Source organism: Falco cherrug, chromosome 6 (genome assembly GCF_023634085.1).
Source record: "Falco cherrug isolate bFalChe1 chromosome 6, bFalChe1.pri, whole genome shotgun sequence".
In the NCBI taxonomy this organism is placed as follows: Eukaryota; Metazoa; Chordata; class Aves; order Falconiformes; family Falconidae; genus Falco; species Falco cherrug.
The window spans coordinates 74,914,112-74,934,294 of NC_073702.1; the positions used below are offsets into that span (position 1 = coordinate 74,914,112).

At 45.7% G+C, this 20,183-nt stretch overlaps 2 protein-coding genes across 2 annotated transcripts in view; one reads left to right on the forward strand and one right to left on the reverse strand.

Moving 5' to 3' along the window:
• Positions 1 to 20,183, forward strand: part of LOC102045850 (serine protease 48) — a 235,877-nt gene that overhangs the window by 108,773 nt on the left and 106,921 nt on the right. The window lies entirely within an intron of this gene.
• On the reverse strand, positions 847 to 18,123 carry EFHC1 (EF-hand domain containing 1). Its single transcript, XM_055714010.1, has 11 exons — positions 18,007 to 18,123; positions 12,544 to 12,765; positions 10,681 to 10,968; positions 10,074 to 10,223; positions 8,469 to 8,661; positions 7,939 to 8,159; positions 6,998 to 7,138; positions 5,584 to 5,797; positions 4,823 to 4,970; positions 3,810 to 4,026; positions 847 to 1,478 (listed from the first exon to the last, which is right to left on the reverse strand). The coding sequence occupies exons 1-11, from the start codon at positions 18,067 to 18,069 to the stop codon at positions 1,407 to 1,409; spliced, it is 1,929 nt and encodes a 642-aa protein (XP_055569985.1). The 5' UTR covers positions 18,070 to 18,123; the 3' UTR covers positions 847 to 1,406.

The window sequence follows — 20,183 nt, forward strand, 5'->3', positions numbered from 1 at the left end:
GCATACTACATGATTTGGCTGAGTATTAAGTTAGGTTTGCAGCACGAGCAGAAAACAGTTTCTTTCTTTTCCAAAGCCTACAGCTCCAGTAATTTCATCTGTAAATTCTTGGTCTCTGGGAAAGCTGATTAGGATCTCATTTAAAAGTTAGCCTTTGTCTGCTGATGCTTGGAAGGCACACCTCATGCAACACCAACCCATGCTTTGAAATCCAACGTGGACCAGAGAGAGCTGTGGCGATTCTTGGTCAGAGTGAGCAGCAGCACAGAACGGGCCCAAAGGGAAGAGCGGTGACCCTTCTGAACAAGGGGAGACAGGAGGGAGCTGTCATGTGGAGACTCTCGGCTGTCTGAGGGGAAGTGAGGATCCACAGCACAAAAACTGATTTAAATAAGTATTTTATTCCAAAGAGCTTTGTTCTCAACTGGGTGCATGATAGCTGCCTTTCATATGTGCTCAATGGCAATACCTTGGCAGGTGTCATTTGGGGTGAGAAGGTCCCTGCCACGTTTACCTTCATGGAGGGATGATCAATGTGACTCTTACGTGGAGCACAAGTGTCATAACTCTATTGCTATGCCAACTGCCAGTTTTCCCTTTTCATTGGACCTGTCTGGTAAGATGACAGGTTGCATAAAATGGGTTTAGATAGTATCTCAGTCCTAAAACCATTCTCCCAACCTTTTGTTAAAAAATGCAAAGCTACTGGCAGCAGATTTCTGTACAGACCCCTGCTGTCTCCATAGCTATATGAGAACTACACTCACCACTCATTTTCAAGTAAAACCAGAATCACACTTTGTGGGGTTCCCCCCCCCCCTTTAGCTATTCCAGCCACTGAGGTACTTCTGTTTAAAGGAGATTTATTAACAATTTTTAGCAGCCATGCATAACTCGCTTACATTCAGAATAGCAAGTGTGAGTTTATCACAGTCTATGGCAGGACTGTTAGATCTTCTTGCAATGCAAATAACAATTTAAACTGGCAGGTTTTGCTGTTTGGAGGTGAAAGGCCCCTTTCAACTCTAAGAGAAATCTAGAGTAGTTATCACTCCAGGCTTTAGAGAGCTTAACTCTAGCAAGCCTTGCTACACTGCATTAAAAAGTTGTGAGATTAACAGGAGAACCTGGCTTTGGTTCTCCAAAGTTTTTTTTTCTCCTGTGAGTTTCATTTCAATATCCAGCAGTTTTGAGGTTGAGTTTTGTGGTAACTAAAAGGGCAGGGAGAGGTAAGGAAGGGGAAAAAAGTTAACAAAGTGAGGGTGAAATCAGCTCGCTTTAGTGAGGATGGAAAGGGGAGAGTGAGTGAAGCAGCATGAAGACTGGATCATCCTTTTTGAAGTTCAATGTCTTACGTCAGCTAAGAATTTTATTGCTGATCTTGTGCTTCAGCTTCTGGGCAAAGTTCACGAGGGGAAGGCTCTGAGGAAGTCATGGTAGTTTATCTTGTCTTCTCCACATGAACATAGGTCAATCACCTGGGGGGGGGGGAGGGAAGCAACCACAAAATAAACACCATAAAGAGTTGGAAGAAACTGCAAATTTGTTTTTTTTAGGGGAAAGTGCCCAGAGGTACTCCTTTTGCAACAGAGCAGAAGATCTAACTCCCCTGTGCAGAAGAGCCTCACACCTTATCATCCTGAATCATAGATAACCTTGAGTGCTTATAGATGACACTAATCTATGCAAGGAGAATAGTTAAAGCGTTTGAGTTTAATCCTGATTGCCTTCACAGTATCACCACAGTGGCAACATGTCACAGCACTCTCCAACTTATCAAGCTGCAACAAGGTCTTTTACTATCTCATACCAGCATACTCTTCATGCCAGTCCCTCTGCTGCCTTTTCCCTCACCTCATCCAGGGCATGTGTTCTCTCTTCTTTTGCTTCTTCCTCCCTCTGCTTGCTGCTCTCTCTTCATTGGGTCTCAACCACTTAACTTAACCAGCCACACCTGCACCTTACCTACATCGGCCAACCCACCACCCCTGAAGCCAGCCCACAGTTGTGTATCATCAATGCTAATTAACCCAGGTTTATTCCTACATTTCCCCCCCCTTTTTTTTTAACATTTCATACCTTATATTTTTAACAATCATTACAACCCTTTAACAAACAAATTTTTCATACAGTCCTCTATAACTCCTCTAGAGCAACAGATCCACAAAAAACTGAAGTATGACACAGACTGACATAGGCTACAGCAAATCTTTCAGAAACCCCATAACAATCCCTGCCAAAAGTGGGATGAGGGCAGCATGTCTGACCAGTTACTGTTCACTGGTGTCGCTTTGGTGTGTGCACATGGCATAAAGTGGAGACACAAATAATTGAGCTCAGCGACAGCCCTACTAATGAGCCAGTTCTGGTATCCGTGCCTGACCCTGCATTGTGTTACAGAGCTATATCCTTTGTGTGCTTAAGGGGAAGAAAGAGGGCTTTTGTTTCTTTAATTGCATAACTAATCTCTTTCTGACACCCAGGGAGATGGAAAAGGTCTAATATCACAGTTCCTTGAAAGGATTCTTCTTTCCCTTGTCGCCTGGAGACAGATTTACTAGGGTTGCTCGTGTGACTGACAGCTGTGCTCCTCTCCAATCCAGGCAGTAGTTATCTGCCATATGTTTAATTTATAGCACAGCCACAATTCTGAGGGCTCTGGGCACACTCTTATTAAGATCTCAAGAGAGAAGAGGATGCCTCTAGTGTATAGGTCCTAGATGGGTATTCAAACATGGGGGTTTAGCCTCAATTGTCACAGGTTGTCCACATGCTCTTGGGCATGTCACTTCATCTCCCATTCTCAGAGTGGAAGTGGGAAGGACTGCCACATTGTAAATTCCTCAGGGCAGAGTGGTCTCCAATGAACTCTAGTACAGCAAAGCCCTGGGTGCTGGTCAAAGGCCTTTGTTCAGTGCACATTCAGGGACAAAAATACCCTGCCTGTGCACCTTTCTAACCACAGCTGTGATGCTCACAGTTGACTGGTTTAGGAATTATTATTTTTTTTTAATCAACGGAAATACTCCCTCTGGTTTCTAGATTTATTTAAATTCTGAGTCTGCCTTTATTGGCCACTAATCTACTGCATATCACATTATGCTAAAAAGCATCGTTGCCAGTCATATTCCTAAAACGATCCTCCATCCCCACTACATGATTTTTTCTCTTCAATTCCCCTCACGTTTTCTGCTATGCAGACTGTGATCTCTGTATCCTGTTGCTCACAGTGCCCAGCAAGCCTATGTTTTAGTTGTGTTAACCAAGTGGTTATGATTCTAATATTTTTTTTTCTATAATACTTAGTTCTCAAATCTTCAGTTCAGTTGCTGTAAAATCCAGAATGCATCTAAGCTTTCCTATGGCTCATTCCCTAAGCTGTCATCTCTACTCAAGACCAGGTGTGCTTAAGTCATGATACTCAGAAGCACTGCAGTACCCTATGCCTGATCTCTATCATGATATACAACCTCTTCTGCTCATCTCTGAGACCAGCATGGCAGCAGGCACTTCCAGGCTTCATGTAATAGTGCAGCCAAACACCAGGCTGCCCATCTAGGGGGCAACCTGGGTACATTTCTGCCCTTTACTCAGAGGACAGCAATTATATCCTCCTTTAAGACACAGACTCAGTCCAACAGCTCAGAGGCCTTTCTGAATTGGGACTCTCTTGCCCTTTTCTTGAAGCTCTTCTCCTTTGTAGGGTAAAGGAGCTGTTGGTCTCACCTAGCTAGGGTTGGTTTGTAGAAGATCTTTTGGAAAAGCTATAGGAGGGGAACTCAGGATGCACAGTGCCCCTTCCTTCTGACCTTGTTAAGAAGAACGGTGTTGGTCGGCACACTCAAGCTGTCACAAAGGGCTAAAAATTTTGTTTTGTCCAGGACGCCAGAGCCATCCTTGTCACACTGAAGAAATGCCTCCCAAATGTTTTTGTTGTTCAAGTACTTATGGAGCTTCAGCTCTTCCTGAACCTGCACAATTAATTCATCCAGTTCCTGCTTGTTGGTCCCAAAGGTGGGGATGTCACTGTAGAAGAAAGGAAGAACAAGATTTCATGTAAAAGCTACTTCTGGCAGCCTTACTGTGACACTTGTGTGCTGGCTGCCCACCACGGCTGGCCAGACTGTATTTCTGAATACTCAGCAGGCTTCTGGGGTGCTTGATTTTTATGGCAAGCTCATCTCAGCTTGGACTTGGAGATGAAGCTCAGTCTTGATCTTGGATCTGCAAGTGCTCTGGGACAAAGAGTGTTTGCTCATGTGCTCCATACAGTCCCAGGAACTGTATGCAACTCTATTTTCAACCAAAGGCCTTGAACTTGATATTAAATGACTCCAAAGTGTGTTTTGAGCTAATAGGGTTGTTACTGGTTCACCCAAAATGGGTCCAGACAGCTAAAAAAGATGTGGTCCGGGGTCTGATGGGCTGATAAGCACAGCCAGAACAAATGGAAAAAAAAAGATTCCACCAACCCTCTGCTGAGCCTGCAACCATCTAGTGGCACATGGCGATACTTTTAGCAGCATCTGACACAGTTAACTGCTCTCTTTTGAGAAAAGATGACTGCATCCATTTAGCTGGAAGTGTCTCTGTTTCTGAGCCAGAGCTGTCTCCCAAGGCTTTTGGGTCAGCAGCAGCCATGAGGTCATACTGTACATACTTGACCCTCTCTGTATGTGCCCAGACACAGGCTCTTGGAGCTGAATAATCAGCTGAGCAGCCATTAGACAGCGGGCTGGAGCCCATGGAGGCTGCTGGAAATGCCCTTAGCTGTCAACCCTGAGTCTTATTTAGCTTCACAATGTCATCCTTTGAAGCTTACCTGTTGGCAGTCTCTTTTACCACCTGCCGTGGGTGAAAATGATCCCTCAGGGATTGCAGTGTTGCCTCAGGGAAACTCTCTGCATTGCTCTCCATGTAATTAAGCACATATTCATCAGCATCAGTGATAACAAATCTGTGACCAAACACTGGGGAAGAGACATTAAAGAAAGCAGTGTTACTTGTCTTTCAGCATGGGCAAGTTACTTCCTCATCCAGGAGAATGCATAGTTTCTCTCTTGTGGCTGGGCTCAGGTTTGAGCGAGCTCTGCTGTTTGTTTCAGTCCTTCACATGAGAATAGTTTCACTGACTCAAAAGGAGTTTTTCTGCCAGAAAAGCTGCTGCTGAGAGCAAAGACCCCATGCTTGGACCTACAATGACTTCCCCATTAGCACTGGTGTGTTTCTAAATATTTCATTATTACATTTATTTTCCTTACAGGATAGATAGATAGATGGCTGGTAGTCATCTGGCATAGCTTTAACCCTGCGAAACCAGCAGGTCCCAAAATGCACACTGAACACATACTACGAAGAACATAGTTCTTTTCATAATAATGTCAAAGGTCCAAACATTGACAGTAACAGAGTTATATGAATGTGCACCAGCTGGTGATCTGGAAACTCAAATGTGATGAGGCCCAGAAGGAACCCATCTTTCAAGTGAAGGAAGGTATATGCACCGTCCATGCAATAAAAACATATCGGAGCAGACACTGAAAAGCGATGCTCAGAGTATTATCAATCCAGGCTGGATTTTACCTTCAATTGTAGAACCAATGGTGAAGTCAGAGGGCTCATAGTACATGGCATTCTCTGTAGTAGAGCCTGGTTTGGCAACTCTGGTCTTGCGTAAGTATTTGCCTCCAATGATGCCAGAGTTACGGACTGGGGGTTCATAGATGCTGATCATATCATTGGAGAGGAAATAAGAGAGGATGAAGCGACGCTTTCTGTCCTCGGGGTTTGGTGATTCCTAGAGGAAAGGTAGTGGCTTTGGAAAAGAACATTTGAACAAGGTTTTTCTTTCCTGGGGTGCTTAGGAGTACCTAGTAATCCACTCATAAGCATCCACAGTTCATGGCTTTTTTATAGTTGACTAAACAAAGCACTTGATGTAGACCAAAAGCTACAGATACACTGACATATCATAACAAAGCCCTAGACACCATTAAGTATCTGAATTTCAAATGTTACTTGTGCTATTCAGGCTAACAGAAGCAGAATCTGGGCTGCAATGACCCAGTACATTCAGTATTTCCACAGACTGAGTAATCCAAGAGAAAGGAATATCATATATAGAATGATTCATTACAGAGAGAGACTGGCTGTAAAATTCAGTATTAAAGTTGTATTTTTCATTATAATGAGTGCCTGAGAGAGGTTGGTGCTGCTTCCAGCTCTTAGTCACAGGAAGACACTCCCTTGACACACCAGTAACTTTACTTGCTTAGTTTAAAATTAAGTGGATCTGAACTCATCAGCTGTGACCTTTAGGATCTCCTGGACAATAGGAAAAAGAAAGCCCTTATTCACCCTAAGTGTTTGGAGAGGGCAAGCACCAGGCAGCACAGGAAATGCCATTGCTACCTCCGGATGTGCCAGAGGCTCCTTGCATAAACCAACTATAAAGCTGGCACAAAGGCCAGGGCCTGAATGCCATTGTTGTGTGTGGAAAGCACCATCCCCATGGACTCCCCAGTTTCTATGCTGGCACGTGGCTGCTCAGCTAGCACAGCCCCTTGCTGGCTGCTGTGGCCAGAACTTGCCTGGAGAAGAACAGGTGCTGGGAGCCAGGAGCAGAGACAGCAAGCTCATGCTTGTGGCAGCGGTTGAAGGCAGGCAGAGGCACAGTGCCCAGTTGCAATGCTGTTTATGTTAGGGCCATCTGTCACGTGCTGATGTCAGTGGGAGTTTTTCCATAAATGGCTGTGGTTTTCTAGCATGTCTATTTTGTAATTTCTGTCCTTGTGGTTTTTTTCTACCTTTGCGTCCTACTAACTGTCACAGCAAGTACACAATAACCCAATGGCATCCCCTGAGGGGCACTTGTCTGGGGAGCTCTCTTCCCACCAGCACAGAGGAGAATTTGCTAACAGCTTTGAGTAGGCTGTTCCTCTCATCCTTCTGACTCTACAACATAAGCTGGGGCTATACCATCACGTAAAGCACTTACCAGGGCCACCTGGTATCGCAGCACCTTGTGGTCATTCTCTAGCATCTTAATTACATCTTTCCGGGGAGGCTTTGGAAACAGAGAAAAGCAGTTCTGGAGAGAGTCTTCAAGGATGCCAAAACCATTATAGGGAGGAATTACCTGCATCCAGAGGAGATATCAAACACAAACAGCTGAAACTTAGAACAAGACAATATTTGCAAGACAGTTTATCAGAAACCATCTGTTTGGAAAGAAATCTTCTGTCACCAGGTAGCAATAGCTGTGACATCCTGCCCAGTAGAGATGCTACTAGCCTGGCCATGTTTTGGACCCTTTACTTATAGAAAATATTTAATAGAATTAAGAAAATGGAAATTCAGAAAGCCAGGTGATTTCTCTGAATAAAGAGACTGGCTATACTAATAACTAAACTTTCCTGTGCACAGGAACTCAGTCATCTGTATGGTTACACTGTTAACCTAATCCCCATCCTGTTTGTGGTCTAGGCCAGCTAGCACTGTAAACCATTCCTAGGCTTGGTTTGGGAGGTAACAAGGCCTGTGACCATCCTCAGGAGGCAGTTTGGACTCAGCAACAGTTTTGGAGGGTGAGGGAGAGTTTAGTAGTATGAGTGCAGTCAGACTATGCCAGCTGACTTTCCAGCCAAAACCAAACCCTAACACTGTGTAATTTTCTAGTATAGACAGAACCAGAGTTCTTCCCATCACTATCAGCAAGTGCTTTGTCCTTTACAGTAATAGAAATCAGCTGTTTCAGAAGATTTTCATTTTGATATCAATTATGACCATTCTTGTCTTGTCTTTTTCAAGTAACTTGCTCTTTTGTTTAAGCCAAACTTATCTACTATAGGTTCTTATTAAGCTGAACCTATACTTCACTACAAGAGCTTATACTGACTGCTTCCTTCCCTCCCTTCCTTAAGAAATTGTTTGCAGTACCTGTGGAACTTCCTCAAGTGGTTTCTTCTTTATTTCCACTGGCTGAAAGTCTGTGATGCCAAATTTGTCACAGTAGAAGTTTCGTGTGAACTCATCGCAATCATAGATGAAGAAGGTGCGTCCGAGGAGGGTGGTAGATTTGCCAACAGCAAAATCTTTAGCTGTGTACCACTCAAGTACCTCCTGATCAGAGATCTCCAGCACACAGCTTGGGAAGGTCTCTAAGAACAAGGGAATAAAAGGGAAAAAAAACAATCAGGTAGATGTTAACATTTTCTAGTGCTACAAAAGCAAGCTGTGTAAGTAGCTCCAGGGACCTGTTGGTACTGCTGTTCTGCCACGGTTTCCCAAAAGATAAAGAATGTAGTGATCATTTAAAGAACTTTTCTTTGGCTAAAAAACAATGACACTTGGAGAGTTCTCAGCAAAAAATCTCCAGACTCGGTGAACCTCTGACACAGGCACCACATATGCGTGTACCCAGCAAGGCACTTTAACAGAGACAGATGTGCTGGCCAATCTAAACTTACTTTTCTTGTCCACAAAGGTTTTGGGTAAGCGTTGGCGTTTTATCAGTATTGGGAATGGGTCTCTACCATCATTTTGCTTGTAGACTTCCCGAACCTCCACCGTGTCATCTGCCAAGTAGTAATGGATGATGTAAGGCCGATTCTCACCAAAGATGCTGTCAGTGTCATCCCACATGGCGTAGAAGCGAAGAACCTGGGGTGGAGAAAAAGAGGCAGAGAAGACAAATATGGATTAGAGTTACTAATCCTTTTGTCCAAATGAAGTGGGTTGAAATCAGTTGGGTGATTGGAGGCATCTAACCAATCTTCTCCAGAAGAACCAAGCCCTTGTTCTGTGGGTACTGGGATGAATGGGCTGCTAAGGCAGCAGTGGTAAGGGCAGCAGTGACCTGGAAAGCTGGACAGACCTGTCTTACCTTGACAGCAGCAAGAGAGAGAGAACAGTTTATGCTAAGACAAGAAATTTAGTTCAGGAAACATGAAGAAAAATGGTGGGAGGAGTGATTAAAAAGCAGCAGAAAATAATTGCCCAGGAGTAAGCAGGGAAGTAGCCTTAAGGGAAGTGATTTTTATAATGAAACTTAATACAGCAAGATAGAATCTTGTTTTGACTCTTAAACCTCTTAGAGGTTTCGTGGCCAATTCTTCACTACTCTTATGCTGAGGAAGGCAGAGCGGAATGCACTCAGCAGTCCTGAGGAGGCTGCATTCACTGCAGACCCCATCTTGTTTCTGCGTAGTGGAAATACTGTCTTTTAATGCTACAGAAATCAAACTCCTCACACTGCAATGCTCAATAGTTCCCCAAGGTACAGCTCCCAAACAGACAGCCCAGTAGCCATTGCAGGTGGAGTTGGCCCAGCACAGATTTGAGTCACTAAGGCTAAACTCGCAATAAAATGGTAGGCATGGCCCAGCTTGCATCCACACAGCAAAACTGTCTTCTTCCCTCAAAACAGGGTGAACACATCCAAAACGGCAACTGAATATGATCCTGACTTAGGCTAACAGCTAGATGATGTTCAGGAAGTGCTTGATGGATAGCTGGCCAGGGACAACATGCAGAACTCAGGTCATGTCCAGTCCTGTTTTATTTTCTAGTATAGATGTAGTCTATAGGGTTTCATGCATTGTTGCAAGATGAAAAGAAGATCCAGGGGAGCAGGGAGAAGAGTGTTAGTCAACTGTGTGCACAGGGAGAATTCAGTCAGAGCAAGTGGCATTTGTGTTTGTCTGAAATTGTCCGCCCTGGCACCTGCCATCGATGATTTAGGGGAAGAGAGGAGTGGATGCAGCACACCCATTTGTACTAGAACTGCATCTGGCCGCTAACTTCCCGAGGCCAGTGGCTTATCTCATCCCAACAGAAAACAAGAGAGAAACGGATGATCTAGAGCATAGGCTCTGCAACCCAAAGAGAAGCTATTTACCAGGCACAAAGCCCAGCAAAACCGTAACATTTTGTTTCTCACTAAAGCCAGGAATGGAGCAAATCTAGAGTCTGTGCAGCAGACTGAGATTTTTCAGAATAAGGCTGCAGACACAAGACTCAGGTTTCAATAACGTATAGTCTGTAATACCGGCAATCACTACCAGCTCTCTCACCTGCTTGTCGTAAGTCAGAAACTGTTTCAGTTGGTCGAAATCTGATGGTGTGGTGTACTTGCGCATAGCCATCCGACGCAGTTCTGTGTAAGGATCAAAAACCATTTTCTCTGGAGGGTTCAGTTCAATTCCTTGGCTCTCCAGGAACACCTAGAAAGGTCATTTGAGGTATTAATGGTGCCGTGAGTTCTGAAGGTAAGATGTAACTAGAGATTACAGATGGGCTGAGATGAGTGTTGTCAGAATACTGCAAGATCATTCGTCACGGACCACCAGGTTGCAGGAGTAATTCTATTGCAACAGCAAATGGACTTCTTCCCTTTTTGGCCTTGGGAAGTGGCCCATGAAAACATTCAGCTCAGGAAGGACCTATGCAAACATCTTCAACAGGCATGTGAGACCACACTGAAGGTTCTCACAAGGCAGGTTCACACTTTCACAGTTTACCTTGATCTGAAGAAAGAAGTCTTCACAAAAAAGCAAACTGAAAGATTGCAAGCAACCTTACTGTGAAAGCTACAGCTGCAGACTACTGTACTCTAACAGGTCTGTCCACCTGTAACTCCCAGGGTTCTTTCTGTCAGTGTTCTTTGTACAAGCAACGCACCTGCGTGAACAGGTCACAGTTGACTATTCGGTAGGTCCTGCCATACATAGTGATGTTCATGCCCCGATTTAGATCCTTCCAGTGGTAATGATCCCCACGGTCATTCTTGGGCACCCGGTGGCGTCTCATAAGTTTGCCTTGAGGAAGACCAGAGTTCTGCACAACAGGTTCTATGACGGACATGCTGTCATCTTCCAAGTAGTAATAGATACGCACTTGGCGGATCCGGTAATTCTCTTCTGCAGAGAGAGGTACATCTTCCTGGAAATAGGCATCAAACTTCAAAATCTGCCAAAGGGGCCATATAGCAAAGGGAGAGAGAAAGAAACAATCTGAATACCATGACTAGTCTATTAAGACCAACAATATATTTGTAATTTGCTTTGGCAGTGCAAAGTTAGAGGACAGTAATCTACAAAAGCATCAAAGACAACTGTAGCCTAATCTGTGACTGATGGCAGAGGCACCATGAGGGCTTTTATCAAGACTTGCCTTTTACAAATTTGGTATGCATTGCACAGGTATAAAAAATACAGGCTTTTTCCCTACTCCTTCTAGATCACCTGCTATTTCACCTATTGCCAGGTGCTCAGTTACTGCCAGCAATCTAGTTTACTGACACATATTACTTTCTTTACTATTGTCAGCTTTGCAGACCCTGACTTAGGGAAGCTATCAGGAGATTTTAGTGAAGTGTTCAACCCATCTGTAGATTTTAATATCTGCATGTGTTATCTGAAGTCACATCTATTCAGCACTGAAAGCAAAAGCTAATCTGTGCTTGAGAAACAAGGAGACAAATCAGCCAGTCAATCACAGCTCCTGTGCTCGGCAAAAGTATGAGGAATATTCCCTCCAAAACCATTTAATGCCCCTAAGAGGATATAAGCGGCCAATTGGGCCTTGCATATCCAGCCTACATCAACCCAAAGGCCTGGGTAATTAAGTGATGATAAAGCCAGCAAGCTCCTACCAGCCAGCAAAAGTGCTTTGAAAGGGACCATGACTTCCCCCAGCAGCACTGGGGCCCCTGCTGCTACTCTGGCTTGAATGAAGGGCAGAAAAGTATCTGACAGATTAACCAGCAACATCTACATTAGTCTGAAGGAACAGCCTCAGTAATTAACATAGCACATCTGTTGCCCAGACTGTCTCACAGATGGGCTGAGGGTTGGCTGCAAACTGCCTTACCAGGCCTGCCAGACAGCGTGTAAATCCCCACACGTGCTCAAGTCTGCTGAGCTCACATGCTCTGCAGCCACTGCTCTGTCCGTGGCTGCGGCTGCACTTGCGAGCTTGCGGTCTGTGCCACTGGCAGAGTTAAAATCAAGGGTCAGCTCAGGACTGCTCCAAGCAGACACATAACCACCTCCTAGTCTGATACAACCACCAAGATGTAACACAGGAAGCACTAGTGGAGCAGTATGGGCTGTAACAGGCTGTGGTGACAAACACAATTATAAATAGATAGACCACAGTTAAACCAGTCAAAGAGGGTCCCCAGTGCAGACCGCCTTTTACATTTTAAACTCAGTTACAATTTCAATGTAGTTTTGGAAACACAGAAGGCCAAGCTGTGACTTACAGGGCAATGGTTACAAACCGAAGCTTTCCAGAGTTAATCAAACCTCCTTTCCAACGCCTGCTGGAAATGCTGTAGCGTAACTTGTGGGGAATGTCTTACATCGTTTACGTATTATAATCCTCCCAAGCAAAGAAAGCCTCTTTCAGTCTGGGGCTCAGCTGTCTCTGACTAAGGGCTATGGCATCTGAAAACTGCTGTACACTGTCCCATGAACCCTAGAGCTGACTGTTTGTCTCTGAACTTGGCCAGCGATATTCCTGGAATAAGCTTCTTTATACCTTTTTGTCAAAAGCCACGTGTGCTGGTATGAAGCTGGAAGGTGGAGCCTGCCTGGCTTGCCCATACGTCAGCGTGGGTCTCTTGTTGGATAATTCATCTAATTCAGCTTGAGAAAGCTGATTCGTATATAGTCGCTCCCTGCCAATCCCCACTGTGGGCAGCCGTGAAAAGGCAAATCCATTTTTGTAGCCCAGTGTCTGGGACCGATGAAAAGATGTTTTCTGTAGAAGCAAATCCAAATTGTTAAAATACTGCATGCACTTCGTAGATACAGCTACTGAAAGCACAGAAAAACAGTAAGAGTGTAACATCCAGAATGCCCCCTCAGCATTTTATTATAACCTACCACAGCAGTTATTTACAATCAGATTTTACACTTAGGTCAAGAAGGCTGAAAAAACATTAAGTGACTGGAGGAACAAAGTATCAGAGTGAACTCAAATCCTAGCACTGCCACACACTTCCCAAGAACTCAAATCACTTAATTTACCTGTTGCCAACATTCTCCGTGCTGAGAATGGGGTGACAGCACTTTATCTGCCCCAGCATTTCTCTCACCCACTCTTTGCTCCCTACTTTGTGTTATGGCAGTACAGAGCATCATGGGACCCCACTTTGTTACTGCTGTACGGTGCTGTGCACCCTCTGTGTTTTCCATTGTTATTTATTTTGTTAACCCTCTCCTGGGGATGATGCTCACAGGATTTTCTTTGCTGGGCTAAATCAAGGTGTGCTCACAGAACTGCAATTATGAAACATACCAAAGCACGTTAGCTGTTTCACCACCTCTCTCCACAGTCTGTGCAAGGGTCACACATTAAATAATGACAACAGTGTAAGACCCTATAGCAGATTAATTAGAAGCCTGATAAGACAAGAAGAATTTGATCTATGTGAGCACTGTATAATGCTTGGCTGTAGGATTCACCGGTTATTTTTTGTTTTGTTGGTTTAATCTTGGGTTTGAGCTTCCCGAAGCCTTTTACCTATCTCTGCTATCTGCCTCATGTCAGCTACTGAGCCATTCTTCAAGCTAAATAATTACCCAGATGGCACAGGTAGGTTCCTGCTTTGATTAAGGACACACAACAAAAAAATGTCAGAGCTGTGAACAGGATCTAATCTCTGTCAGTGCAGTCCTGTTCTTCACTACTGAAGATTAAGATCAGACTTGAGTGACATCAAGCTATTCAACTTGCTGTACAATCCACCACACCTGGTACTTCACCTGCAATTCTGAAAGCATTTGAAATAATGCATGCCTGGCTGGCCCCACTGGCCTTTCAACACTTAATGCTCCAGAAAAAGCAGGAGAAATTGAGTCCTTGATAAAAAAATCCCTGGCTTTACCTTAACTTTTGCCAAGTAAAACACAGTTGTACGCATTTCTAGCACTAAAGAAACAAGCTTCTGCTCCTTTTCCGGACCCAAACATGCAATCAGTCTAACCTCTGGCATATGAGCCACTTCTCCATCCCCTACCTCACCCCTCATGGTTAAACCTCTAATCTTATACACACCTTCAAGGCCCCCACTTGAGTTTCACATAATTGCCTGTTTTCTCTTTAAATTGGTACTACAGATCTTGCAATGCTGTGGAGAAAGCAGTTAGGAAAACAGTTCAGGTGAAAAGAGTTTACTGAAGACATGTTAGCAGACCCTCTTAGAAACATTAGCCCTGCCACAGAACTGCCATTTCCTTCTGTTAAATAAATGCTAAGAGAAATCTGTGGGAAAAATATTCAAGGAAAACCAGGAAGTTTGTCTTTAAATTGGGCAATATCAGTGTTTGTCAGAAGTACGCAGGCTTTTAAAGGCCCACAGTTGCCTAAAGAAAACACCTCATAAATTCATAAGACTACTAGAGTTGATAAGCTCTCCCAAGTGAGCGCGGATGCCAGATAACATCTCACAGCATCAGGTGACTAATGTAAATTTAAAAGGGAAAACCCAGAATGTAAACTCCTAATCTCAGTTGCTGCCAGTCCATATCTGAAGAAATTCCATTAAGTACTTCTTTTGCCAAGTCTATAACACTTCATACAAACACCATTCCCCCTCCCAGTGTCTCTGTTTCTCCTGTCACATGAGCACTGAGCAGTAACAATACTATCTTATTTGAACACAGAGGTTTTCTTCAGCACTTCTCAGCGTTCACTTGGAAAACAAGTATTGCAACGGCCATTTCATAGACTGGAAAACTGTGGCAAAGTGAGTTGATAGCACTCACTAGGGCTCATCCTGAGGAACACTGCAAAACCATTTCTGGAGTACAGATCTCCTTAAAACATTACCAACAGTTCAATACTTCAAGTTACTTTAAAGTAATGATCTGCTCTGCTAAGTCCCATGGCTGTTTCTTACATACACACAGCACAGCTAGAAGTCAATAGAAGCATTCACATGACTAAAGCAGGTAGGCTTTTACTGATAGAGGAAATAATATTTTGCTAGGGGCAGAAATTTGCATTGCAGATTTCCAAGACATCATAAATTATATTGAGGAAATAATATTAAGCTGAGATAACCTTTATTACTGCATGATTAAGAGTATTCGTTAGGAGTAAATGACTCCGCTTACTGTTGAAGAACTCAGTCATCACTGAGTTTTAGAAAATAGTTTGACTGTTCATGCCAGAAGGCACTACTAAGACTGGTACAGTGAGAATTTATCCTTGGGTGGCCCTAATCCACACATAAACAGATAACAGACAAGACAGGGTCCTATTTAGGAAAACAGAGAAAACTGGGTTCCCACAAAGGCATCCAGAATGATCTGGACTGGGTTTACCAAAGCCCATCATGGCACAGTCCTCGTCAAGAGCACATCATATCAGACAGGTATTAGTGACAATACCACCACTGGTCTAAGAAACATAGGACAGTATCTTCCTAAGGGAGCACTCAATCCCTTCAGCGTCGCTAAGATCCTTTAGAGGTTCCTCCCCTCTCCATCTGAGAAGCAATCAAGAGCTACAGAAATTTCTGTCACAAGGACACCTATGAAATACTGTAGTGTCCTCTAGAAATATCAGAAAGCATTGCAGTGGCAGGAGATGGAAGGGAAGCTTTTCTCCTTGTAAGAATCAACATTTCCACTGGAAGATTCAATGAGATCTGTGTCCTGGGAAGTAAAGAGGCTCGGTGAGTGAGATGGGAAAAGCAGAGCAGCCTGGCCTGAAGTGGGGCTCACCATAACTTGAGAAGATTTGGCAAAGGGTAGACTGGATTGGTAAGAGGTTCTCTCTTCTGTAGAGCACGATCCAGGGGACATATCAGGAAGACACAGAAGTGCTTGTTCTAGAAGTGTCAGTTTTCAATGGGACAACGAGTACTGCCCCAAAGCATGTGTCTTCTTTTTTTCAGTACAGCATATCCCATCACAAATGTTCACACACAAGTATATGAGTTTCCTTATCCTGGAATACCAAAGCATACTGGGGCCCTGTTCTGATGACCAGGCAACTTCGATGTATTGGGAGGGAACAGAGGGAAGACAGGGTCTCACTTGGAACACAGAGCCTTATGGAAATGTTCTTAAGGATATTAAGCTCCAGGGAAATCTAAGGCAAGCCCTGGTAAGGCAAGTTCCCTACAAAAGTCTGGGAGTATTGCTTCTGAGGGAAGCAGTCAGGATATTGATTTCTCAAAGTGACATTGGTAGCAATGAGCTGAAGTCGAGCAATGGTATCAGGACTTAAGATCTTAGTTCCTCAGGGAGAAGGAAGGGCAGAGCTGTCAGCTGCTCTGAAACAGTACTGGAAGAAACTCAGGGAGTCTGTTCTTGTCTGTGGTACTGCTTCCTCGAGGATATTGGAAGGATTTGGGGTTTTCAGATCCTTAGTGTGTGGGCCAGTGGGAATGGGGAAAAGGAGAGGCTGCTTACTGATTTAGTATCAATTCAAGTGCAGAGAATGAGGATGAGACCACTTCTTCCAAGGAACCTGGGAGCAGCTGAGAGGGTTTCACTTCCTTGGGATGATCCTGGAGGCTGTGTTGATATCAGTTCTGTGGAGGCATACCAGTTCTCTGAAGATTATCAGGTTCTCAGGTTCCACACCATTAGTTTCCTACGGACTATCAAGGATTCAGTTCTCCAGGCAACACTGGGAGAGTATTTGTGGAAGTATCAGAGCTTTGGAGGAGGGTGTATCAGGAGGGTATTGATTGCACAGGAGATTGGTGACTTCAGGATGTTATTTGTGCCTCTAAGGGTGGTGGAGGGTCCAGGACATAACTGTACTGGGATGGTTTGGGGGATTAATTCCTAGTGGAAGACTGCTTTAGGTTTGGGCAATGTTGGTTCTCCTGGGTATATCAAGACTGTTGAGGGGCTGTCATGTGAGTTTATGGGTCTCAGTTCAGGGCAGATTCAGAACAAGTAATAGGTTCAGAACACATCCCTTTGGGAAAACTGAGATGGTTCAGAGAAACAGTAGTTTTCCTGGGGGAATCATGTTTCCAGACTGTAAAGTGAGTTTAGGGATACTCCTTCCCTTGGGGTATCACATGAACTGGCAGGGGAGCTACTGGATGGGTTCAGGGGTAATAAATGTCCACGGGGAGAGTCTGCAGGTAGTAGTTCTGCCGTTATAGAGAAACTTTTTGGGGTCTCAAATGAGGCTAGGGGAACCTACCTCTCCAAAGCTATCAAGACAATTTCAGGGGTTATCAGATGGGTGAAAGATGCAATGGGTTCCTTGGGGACAAGTTTAAAAGTACCAAGTCCTCTGGAGGGTGGGCTTAGGGATACCTGGTCCCCTGGGAACAGACTTTCAATTACATTGGGAGAACTTGGGTGTATCAGGTCTGCTGTGGGTAGGGTCAGGGGATACCAGCTGGGTTGAGTGAGTTCAGGTCCCCGAGATGTGAGTTCAGCAATATTTGTTGGCTTTGGGAAACATCAAGACCTCCTGGGGGCGAATTCAGTGGGTATGAAGTCTGCTGGGGAGCATCAATGAGTTTCCAGGGCACCAGGTCCCTTGGGGGTCACTTCACAAGGTGCCAGGTCCCCTGAAGGGCTTCTGGTGAGTTTGAGGGGTACCAGGTTCCCAGGACACCACGTTCCCTCAGGGAAATCAAGTGAATTCTGGAGGTAACAGGCCTTTTGGGGGAATCAGAGAGCAGTCTGAGGGACAGGAGGCTCCCTTGGGGTGGGTTCAGGAGGTAACATGTCCCCTGGGGTAATATTAGATGAGTTTAGGGGCACCAGGTCTCCCGGGGAGTTAGAGGAGGGTCTGAGGGAGAACCAGGTTCCCGGAGGGGGGTCTTTGGAGGGTACCAGATTCTCCGCAGGAGCTGGACAGGGTGCAGGTCACAGACGAGCCGCTGGCGCAGGGCGGGGGTGTGGAGGCCCGGCTCTCAGGGAGGCACCTGCCAGGCCAGGGGCTTCGCTGCATCCCGGGGGGGGGCGTGGGCGGGGATCTCCGGGATGCAGGGTACACCGGGGCGGCTGCGCTCACCATGGGATCCCTGAAGGCATAGCCCGGGAGGAAGGGCAAGCCCGGCACCGGCTTCGAGCTCATGGCGGCGGAAGCGACCCCTCCGCGGGCTACGGCGACGCCGTCTCCACGGCAACGGGCGGCTGGCCCGGTGCGCAGGCTCGCCGAGGGGGGGGCGCATGCGCGCCGGGCGGGCCGCGCCGCGCCTGCGCAGTGAGCCCGGAAGGGGTTGCCATAGCAACCAGAGGGCGGGAGCGCGGCCGGGGCGCCTCTTCGCGGGGCGGGGGCTGGGGGCGTCGGGCCGTACCCGAACGCCGGGGAGGGGGGCTTAGGGCGCCCTCGTCCTCGCAGTGTGGAAAAGGGGCGGTGTCGGGAGCTGTGGGAGGCATTAATCCTGTTTTCTTACGGATTTCGGCACACTTCGGCCTGCTCCAACAGAGGCCGCCGCCGTGTTCCTTCTCCCCCCCACAGCCAGCCGGCGCCTCTTAGGATCCCGCAGCGTCAACTCAGGCTTGACTCTGCCAGGCCCTCACCCCCTCAGCACAGCTGGACTATGTCAATGCTATTAAAATCTCTTGGCCTCCAAAAGGGGTGGTGGCATGCAGGCTGCTTTGTGGGAGTTGTCCCTGACCTGTGCCATGACCCGGGGGAGGAGTAGCTGTGGAGGGCCAAATCCATGGCTGCAGCGCTCAAAACATCTTAAAAGGAGAAGTGATTGTGCTGGTTTATGATTTATACAGTATGTATATTAGTTGTGAAATAGTGGGTTTTGTAATATGCAGCACTGACGTAGTTCCTGTTACAAACACAATTTTTACCTCTTTCTGAGGAAGCGGCAAAAAGCAGCAGCAGGGGAGCCGACAAGGAAAATATGGTTGTGCAAAAGTCACCCCCACATGCAAGAAAGCTAAGTCAATCACCACTGAGAAAAGAGGGTTTTGTATGTCTTTCCCTTGGTGTCTTTATCAGCAGTACACAAGACAGGCCAGGCTGCGATTCAAGGGCAGGCAGCAGGATCTGAGTGTTTTGTAAGCAGAAGTCAAGCAGACAGAAATGCAGCCAGACTGTCTAAGCATGGTACGGGAGAGAGAAGAAAGCCAGCCGGTGGGAGATAAAGAATGAATCTGTTGAGCTTAGAAAGGAAAATAATAGAGTGAAGGCCAAGTAGGGCTGAAAGAGCTGGATCTGAAAGACAGCAAGCTGCTAATGTGACTGCTGACTCAGATGCAGGTGCTGGCACCGAAGCACTCTCTTTGATTTCTCATGCTGTGATATCCAAGCACTGTTTAGCAGGTTTCCTGAACTTAGCAAAGACCAGGGCCTTTCTCAGAGAAGGAAACTTGCCTCCATGGGCTATGGGTCATCCTCTAGGAGAATGACAGCAATTTTTTAACAGCTGTGTGGCAGAGTACCCCTGTGCACAGCTCGCAATGGGACAGGGGTGCTGCTGTCCTGCTCTTTGCATGAGTGGGGAACTAAGGCCAGGGGACTTGTCCAGGGTCACGAAGTAGGCCCTTAGGCTCTGAATGTGAGCAGGGACAGGATTGGAAGACTGTGGTCCCAGTACATTCCTCCTGTGTGTTTTAAGGGAGATTAAGCAAAGCCATAGCAGAAGCTGGTACTTTGAAATAATGACCATAAAGCACTAGAGAGGAGAAATGGGGAATGAGGAATTAAAGCGGAACTCAGAAGATCTGGATTCAGCTGCATCTTTGATATCAATTTCTGTATTTGCAAGTCCGACTTGCCAAGGTTAAGACAAGCCTCTTTAGCCTCCTATATCCCCTACTGTCTACTCCTGAAAGGGAAAAGGAAGTCTTTATGAGGCTCTGCTTTCGTGGCACTGGAGGCCTCTTCGGCCACAGATGAAGACATCTCGCCCTCTGGTGGGTAGAAACACAACAGTACAGAAGCCTTGGTCTGCATGTTACAGTCAGAAGTAATAATTAAAATTATTAGTGTAGTGGTAATAGACGGGAAAAGAGCAGATTTTTCAGAGGACTGAAATTCACACCAAGTGTACATCCTGGGGGAAGGGGTATGTACATGATCACACGCAATCCTCCCCATAAAGAGGGTTTAAACTAGTGAAGACATGTGAAAGAGTTACCAGTAGCCCTGTCATGGAGCGATGGACAGGGCTGATAAGCAGAGGACACAGAGTAATGTGACAGAAAGGGACCACAAAATCAAACAGA